An 8815-nucleotide genomic window follows, 5' to 3' on the forward strand; every position below is an offset into this window, starting at 1 on the left:
ACCATGACTGGGCCCACTTGTAGTTGCCTCGGACTAGAGTGGATATCTACTAGAAGGGATTTAACTTAGGCCTGGGCCCACTAGTAGTTGCCTCGAGACTAGAGTGGATATCTACTAAAAGGGGTTTAACCTAGGCCTGGGCCCCGTCTAGCTCGTCTCACAAAAACTTCCATAAAAAGTTTTATTTATGGGTTTGACTATGATATGAAAAAGATATGATATCTGAAAAACTTCCAGCCAGTCATTTAGAATCATAAACGTGATAGCCAATAGGTGTTATTTATAATAAATTTTGATTGATCAAAACTCTTCCCATACCATATCTTTTCTGCATCATAGATTTTTCGTTTATATACATATAGTCATTATTGTTTAAAAGTCTTTGGCTTGTTAGGCAGGATGAAACAAAATGTGGGATCAATTGATTATTCTGGCATGCTCACTTTTGATTGGTTATGTAATCTATTTTACATTAGCTCCGATTTTTGTTCCTAGAATCCTCTTCACACCCACCTCATAAGACTTGCAAAAAATCAGATTTAGCCCTTACAAAAATGTATCGAGAGCATTTTTATGCTTTCGAGAAAATATTCCTAATGCATGGCTGAAAAGGGCCATAAAAACGGTAATGAGGACCATTTTCTCCGGACTGAATCCGCCCTCCACTTGCAGCTGTGCATTGACCATTTTGTGAGAAAAAAATAGGGATTAGTTTGTTCTTTATTGACAGTGGATCCCACCATTTGTGGTTGTATCAGAAGCCCCCTTTCCTCTCCACCGATGGGCTGGGCTACTAGTAGGGTGTTAAACAAAATTGCAATGCGAAAAGAAAGAACACACAATCAAATGAATCCAATTAAACATGTTTTCTAATAATGTTAGACCTTTATACAGTGATCATTAAGCTACTATTAGAGTTTCTCATATATATATTTATATGGGATACCTGTGGAGCCCTGATGTGATCTCACCTATACCTACGTCAGACACATTGTGATTGAAAGGTTGATTAACTTATATACAGTATCCCGTGAACGCATGCAATTTATTCATTGTGAACAATCAATAACTCGACAAAATTCTAACCCAGTAATAAACTCAGCAGCCACATTAATTCTAATGCTAGAGAGCACGGTTGAAAGATTTTTAAATTGTCATTATGTGCTTAAAAGGCACATGGTTTTATGAGAAATTCAATAAAATGAAACAGAAGAAGCAGACAAGCAGTACTTGTCAATATACTAGCTCAACAGTGGTTTAATAGACTAAGAACTAGGGAATATATGCATCGTCTTGGCAGGCATATCTATGAATTAAGGCTGTGGAATATTCAACTCTGGCTGCTAATCTCTCTAGTGATTATTGTGTGGGAAGGTTCGGACTTCTAAACCCTACAAAACGAAATGAGATTAAAAAAATATCTTAGCCTCGTCCATCAACCTTATAAAAGGGGCATCAATTGCATTGGAAACATAACAAATCTTGAGCTTTTTCTTCCTCTTTAGTCTCTACTACTCACTCTTTATGACTATGTGCTGCTTTGCAAGAAGAAACAGCCATTCTATGGCTGCTGCTTCAGTGCTTGTTATTGGCCTGTGCCTGTTAATGTTTTCTGCATCCTTGGCAGGTCTCTCTCTCTCTCTCTCTCTTGTGTGCATATGTTCGCATGGATATGCATCTACCCGTTTAGTAGTTTAGTAGGTTTATTCTTAATAACCTAATCCAAAATGTGGGGTGGGATTCCTAAACTTAGATTGCTTTTGGTTGTAGTGCACATTAAATCTACCGGATACAAATTTTAGATTCACTCATATGCATGAATTGGTGTATGGAACACAAGTAGAATTAATTTCTAGACTGGAAGGCTTCAATTTCATCAGATAACATGGAATCGGGATGAGGTTTCAAGGTCAAATTAATTCCATTCCATTCCATTCCCGACTTGGAAGCTTGGCCACCCTTCTATTCTACCAATACAAGGAAGGGGCTAAGTCCTGAGATACCATAAAGCTGAGCTCTTCTTGGCTTCCTTTTACTGGATTGAACTGACGAAGGAGCAGGAATCAATGGTTTCTTTTTGGCACTACCTCCCAAACCACAGTGTCGTCAAAGAAGCTTCCAGATTTTTATAGGGATGTGTGAGTAGTAGCTGAGGGGTTTCGTAGGCAGTCTGAAAGTAGTCTCAGTTTAAGCTAATGTTTGGGTGTGTGTTCTGGGACCTTGTTTGATTTGTTTTAATGGGGGAGCTGTGTCTGGGTCTTGGGTGAGTTGGCTGGGACTGGGTGGTGGGGCGGGGTTGTTGAAGTGATCAGGCGAGTTCCTGGGCTTGAGATGCATGATTTGGGCCTGGGCCCGATCCTTTTCTGTCTATACCTTCTGTCATTAGCATACTCGTGTTTTTTTCTTTGAATAAATTAATAATTACCACCATATATACCTTTTTTTTTTAACAAAAAGTCCTCACTGTCTTCCATTTACAGGTGCACAATCGATTGGTGTGTGCTATGGAATGCTAGGTAACAACTTACCACCACCCAATGAGGTTGTGGCTCTCTATAAAGCCAATAATATACAGAGGATGAGGCTTTACAGTCCAAATCGAGATGCTCTTCAGGCTCTCAAAGGCTCCAACATTGAAGTAATGCTTGACGTCCCTAACAGTGAACTTCAGCGTGTGGCCGGCGACAACCCCACTCCGGCGTTTGATTTTGTCTATGGAAATGTGGTAGACAACAGAGACGCTATCAAATTCAAGTATATAGTTGTCGGTAATGAAGTCCCTCCCCAAGATTTCAAATATGTCCTCCCAGCCATGAGAAACATTCAGAGAGCAGTTGAAGCAGCTGGGTTACAAAACCAAGTCAAGGTGACAACTGCAACTTACTCTGGAGTCCTGGATAATACCTTCCCTCCATCCAATTCCGTCTTCAAAGCTCAATATCTGCAATACATGCGGCCTATCGTTGGCTTCCTAGCTGAAAAAGGGTCACCACTATGTGCTAATATCTATCCTTACTTCAGTTACATCGGGAACCCAGCTTCTATTAGGCTTGATTATGCCTTGTTTACTGCCCCATCGGATGTGGTACATGATGGTCAGCTTAGATACCGGAACCTTTTTGATGCCCTCTTGGATTCTATGTATGCTGCTGTTGAGAAGGCAGGCGGGGGCTCTGTGAAGATTGTTGTATCGGAGAGTGGTTGGCCAAATGCTGGTGAATCTGCAGCAACAACGCCGAATGCACAGACTTATTTGAACGGGCTGATCCGACATGTGAAAGGAGGTACTCCCAGAAGGCCAAATGGTCCTATTGAGACTTACATATTTGCCATGTTCGATGAGAATACCAAGCCTGGAGCAGAGACAGAGAAACATTTTGGGCTATTCTCCCCCCAGAAACAACCCAAGTACCAAATCAATTTCAGTTAAGAGCGGCGCGCAACTAAATGGAAAGAGTTTTTGGTCTAGTGTATTACTACTTGAAATAAAGGTTGGACATGCATATGTACCACTAGAGGAACAACGAGTCTAGTGTTATAATGTGAAGTCTAGCTAGTCTCTGCAGTGATATAATTTTATAGTATCTCATATATAGTTCTACTGTAATGTTTGAACAAGAGAGCTTTTTCATTGGTGATCTTCTATGCTTGCTGCAAATTAGCTAGATTGATCAGAATATAAATTAATTTGTTTGGTGCTCAAACATATTTCTTAATTTTCATGTTTAAAAGTAGTGAAAAAAAATAGAGTCCATTAATTTTACTCTAAAAATTAATTAAAAATTTCACTATTTTCAATAATTTAAAAAATACTTCTGCTGGTTAAAAATACCTTTTAACATTTTATGTTGAATTAAAAAAGCATTTCATTCAATAATTAAGAGTTGCGAATATCTTGACTGACACTCATGCCATACGGCAAGAAGGGTGTTAGGGATAAAACTGCCATGGGATGATGGGAAGGTACAGAAAGAATAGCGCACCATACCATCGGTGAGATCCGATTTACTTCTCGACGCGCTTCACACTAACCTCATAGCGCATCACAGGTGTGCATTGAGAACATATCCTATGTTCGCAATGCAGACTACGATGAGCAGACGGATCAAGGAAAAAATCCACTTACCCTGGACAACAAGAAGGATATTTGAAATATGTTATGCTTGCTGGAGAGAAGATTTCCTCTGAGGTTCTGTTTGCAGATTGCTGCATTTAGCACATGCTTATTGCTGTAAAATATTTCCTTTCTTAACCCAATTTTATCTATGGAAATTCTACAGATAGTAGAATATCTGCATTTAATGCAGATTGCTGCATTTAGCACATGCTTCGGTTCGATTTTTCAGTTTTTCAGTTTTTCATGGGCACCCCTACTCATTGTATTACATTTTGTCAGTAATATGTGCTAAAAGGACCATGATTTAAAAAGAAAAAAAAATATATTAAAAAGAAATCAATATGGAACCCTTGAAGGGGTGCCTGCTGTGATGGCCGGGGATGGATGCATGTTGGGACATGGAGGCTGTACATGTAATACTTAAGTCTTCATATTTTTCTTTTCTTTCTTATTAACAGTAGGTGAAAGGCTGGTGGTCACCTTAAGGGTGTGTTCGGTTTGAAGGAAAAAGAAGGAAAACCCATATAAGATTTGTACAAGTTTCTTTACCTTTTCCTTCCTTTATATCTTTTCCTTCAATCCAAACACAATCTAGAATTTTATTAACCATTATCAAAAGGTAATTAAGTAAATGAATACATGAAGGAGTTGGCCTGCCTTGCCCCAAACCCAAAGATTCAGTTAAACCACTCGATCTGCCCTTTCCAACGCCCCCCAACAAAATATATATATATATATGTAAAGAAACATCAAGAAATATCTAATCCCGGGAGTGGGAAGACCTCAAACATCCTTTAAAAGTAAAGCTTTAGTGGATTGACATGACTAAAAACAGTGAAACCATGATAAATGGAGAGGCCACCATTGACAAATTGAAAGCATCAAGATAACTAACATTAAGCAGGATAGAAAACTAACATTAATTCTTGTAATCAGTGTAGTAATTAAACAGGCCAAGAAGGATAGAAAACTAACATTAGCTTCCCTTTAAGCAGGATAGAAAACTAACATTAATTCTTGTAATCAGTGTAGTAATTAAACAGGCCAAGAAGGAGATCATTAATTTGTTAATTAGGAGATTGTCACATTCAGCCTCAATATAATTAAGATTCCTGTTGACACAGCATTGAACTTCATCCAACAGAGCGAGCATTTCAGACTGTAATTATTATTGGCTAGGTGGGTTCGCGTGTGGACCTCTAACCCTGAAAAAATTGATAAGAAAACGGAAATCTTATTTTGCTGTGCCTCTATAAAAGGGGTATCGATTGCACTGCAAAGATAACCAATTAACCAATTTTGGTGTTTTTATTTGCTTGCTTTCTCTCCTGCTTTTCATGGCTATTTGCTACTTGGCATGTAGAAACAGTCCTACTGGGGCTACTGCAATGCTACTTCTTGGGCTCCTATTGGGTATTGCAACCTACACAGGTCTTTCTCTATCTCTCTCTACACGCAGTGTCTGTGTTTTTACCTGATTAATTCTTAAATCCATGGACTACGTCTCTTATTCTTTTCAGTTTCTCATATTTCATTTAATTTTGTGCGGAGTTCTTTTGTATATTTTCAAATGTGATTTTCGCATTTCTTTCGTTCCGTAATCATAATCATTTCATATTTCACACGTCACATTTGGCATCGTTCTATGCAATGATAATATTTTGTAGTATATCCCGGGAGAGACGATATGATGAATTACTAGTTTAAACTGCTTATGTAACTTGTAATATGGACAACAACACGTCTATTTATATCTTGTTTTAAAATTTAATTTATTATAACGAGGATTCAACACTAATTAAATCACTTACTACTGTAAACTGAGATTGTATGTAGGTTATGGGTTATCATTCTCTAATGAGCATAACCCTGATTTTACTGAAAATAAATTAACATCAAAGAGCTACGTTTACTCACAAGTCAAGGGCTTGATTCCTACAAGGTCACAAGCAAAGCCGTGACAGTAGAGAGTAGAGAGTAAACAATAAATGGGGAAGACCAAACCCATTTACTAATTACCAAAAAAGAAAAAAACAAAACCCATTTACTCTTGACTTTCGGACTGCTTATGTTATGATTGTGAGCTTGAACACAAAACTTCTGGACCCAAAACACTCCAATCTCAACATAGAATTTTACATTGAAAAGGGGATGCGCCCAGGTTTAATTAAGAGTTGCCTAACTGTGGAGACTTTCTACAGATTTGATGAGCTCATAGCCTCCTTTTCTGCGTACGTCATGCGGCCTTAATCAATACGGCTTTTGTTAAAAGAAATTAAAATCAAAAGAAAACATTTCCGATTGGTAGGGGTGATATTTTCAGCCTGAATTGGACTGGACGGGAAATCTGGGCTTGAGCTTAGGTTGTGTTGTGTTCGAGCCCAACACAGGCCAGCAAATTTTTGGGTCAGGCATGGGCTCACTGCTTTACGCTCGTCCCAACCTGCATAGCTTATTTTATATATATATATATATATATATATATATATATATGTATGCTATTATAATTATAATAGGACATGTATAATTCATATTTTATATAATTTTTATATTATATAAAATACAATAAATTTTGTATGCATATTATATGACAAATAGTATCAATTATATATTTAATATTGTAAACAGAAATGATACAGGCCCTGGCTTGGACTGGGAAAAAGGTTGGGCAGGACAAAAACTATATCCTTATCACAGGTACGAAGTCTAGCTCAGGACTGCAAGGTTCCAACTGGCTGGTTAGTAACGTCTCTTGCGGGTTGTAGCGGAAATTTGGGGTCGAATCCCATTTGCATTTGGGTTGGGGGATGGGCTACTCTCCATTGTGTACTATTACAAGTAAATAATAATAATAATAATAATAATAAATAGATAAATAAAAAGAAAATTTCTAGCAAAGATCCAACCCGATCCATGTAGGGGTGTTGATTGGACTGGATTTGGTCTAATCCAGTCCAAGTCCAATGTGAGTCAATTACAAATGAATCAGGTCTAATCCAATCTAATGAATAATTTGGACCATTTTAGACTGTTCCAATTCAATGTTTGAACCATCCAATTTGTTTAAATTCATTTTAATTTAGATTGGTTTCAACACAAATCCAGTCCATTGACACCTATATTCTTATCTTATATCAATAGACCCGATATTGGCTTAATCCAACCAAATCCAAAATAAATTTATTACAGATGGACCAGGTCTAATAAATATTTTGGACTGAATTTGTCCAATCCAGTGTCTTTTTGGTCTGTTCAATCCGTCCAAAACCGATCCATTGACACCCTTACTCCATGATCATCCCTGCTAATTGGGTGGAACCAAATTGAATCCAACTCAAGCATATGAAATTACGTAAAATCAACTAATTAATTAACCATGCTCTCTATCTTCTACAGGCGTACAAGCGATAGGTGTGTGCAACGGAAGGGAAGGCAACAATTTACCACCACCAAATGAAGTTGTGGCCCTCTTTAAGGCCAATAATATTAACAAGATGAGGCTTTATGAACCTGATCGAACCACTCTTCAGGCTCTTAAAGGCTCCAACATTGAAGTAATGCTTGGCGTCCCAAACAGAGACCTTCAACGCATTGCCGGCAATGACCTCACTCCGGCGTATGACTTTGTCTATGGCAATGTGGTAGACAACAGAGCTACTATCAACTTCAAGTATATTGTCGTTGGTAATGAAGTCAGCCTCCAAGATTTCCAGTATGTCCTCCCTGCCATGAGAAACATCCAGAGGGCAGTTGAAGCAGCTGGGTTACAAAACCAAGTGAAGGTGACAACTGCAACTTACTCGGGAGTCCTGGGGAATACCTATCCTCCTTCCAATTCTGTCTTCAGAGCTGAGTTTCTGCAATATATGAGGCCTATCATTGGCTTCTTAGCAGAAAAAGGGTCACCACTCTGCGCTAATATTTATCCTTACTTCAGTTATCATGACAACCAAAACGTTATCAGGCTTGATTATGCCTTGTTCACTGCACCAGGAACTGTGGTAACTGATGGCCAGCTCAGATACCAGAACCTTTTTGATGCCCTGTTGGATTCTGTCTATGCTGCTGTTGAGAAGGTGGGTGGTTCTTCTGTCAGGATTGTTGTATCAGAAAGTGGCTGGCCAAGTGCTGGTGACCCTATAGCAACCACTGCAAATGCAAGGACTTATTTGAGCAGGTTGATCCAACATGTGAAAGGGGGTACTCCCAGAAGGCCCAGTGGTCCCATTGAGACCTACATATTTGCAATGTTCGATGAGAATACCAAGCCTGGAGCAGAGACCGAGAGACATTTTGGGCTATTCTCACCACAAAAACAACCCAAGCACCAAATCATTTTCACTTGAGAGCGGTTCTCATATATATATATATATATATATATATATATATACAAATAAAGGTTGCAAAGGTAGTTATATATCAATAAAGGAACAATGACCAGTGATATAACGTGATATGTAACCAGTGGATTCTCTCTCTGTGAAGCGCACATTAAAGCTATTGTCATTGTAACCAAGTATTTACTACTGCAATAAAACTGTAATGTTTGAACAAAGGAGCTTTCTAATTGATGATGATTGCTTATCGTCGCTACAAAGCTAGATCAGATTAAATTTGTTGACTACTTGAAAATTTAATAAAAAGAGAATGACAACTAGGGATACAAATGGAATCTATTTGTAGAAATTTGAATTTGAT

General features: G+C 38.2%; 2 protein-coding genes across 2 annotated transcripts; both read left to right on the forward strand.

Annotated features, from left to right (window-relative positions):
• The first annotated feature begins 1424 nt into the window (after window positions 1-1424).
• On the forward strand, window positions 1425-3704 carry LOC148790141 (glucan endo-1,3-beta-glucosidase-like). The gene is made up of 2 exons (XM_010249915.3): window positions 1425-1627; window positions 2481-3704. Exons 1-2 carry the CDS (start codon window positions 1525-1527, stop codon window positions 3428-3430), a joined length of 1053 nt encoding a protein of 350 aa, XP_010248217.2. The 5' UTR covers window positions 1425-1524; the 3' UTR covers window positions 3431-3704.
• A 1686-nt stretch (window positions 3705-5390) lies between these two features.
• LOC104591175 (glucan endo-1,3-beta-glucosidase-like) lies at window positions 5391-8503 on the forward strand. Its single transcript, XM_088891963.1, has 2 exons — window positions 5391-5548; window positions 7514-8503. The coding sequence occupies exons 1-2, from the start codon at window positions 5455-5457 to the stop codon at window positions 8461-8463; spliced, it is 1044 nt and encodes a 347-aa protein (XP_088748089.1). The 5' UTR covers window positions 5391-5454; the 3' UTR covers window positions 8464-8503.
• The last annotated feature ends 312 nt before the right edge of the window (window positions 8504-8815 follow it).

The sequence above is a fragment of the Nelumbo nucifera genome, chromosome 7, assembly GCF_055504915.1.
Source record: "Nelumbo nucifera cultivar China Antique chromosome 7, China Antique-T2T, whole genome shotgun sequence".
NCBI lineage: Eukaryota > Viridiplantae > Streptophyta > Magnoliopsida > Proteales > Nelumbonaceae > Nelumbo > Nelumbo nucifera.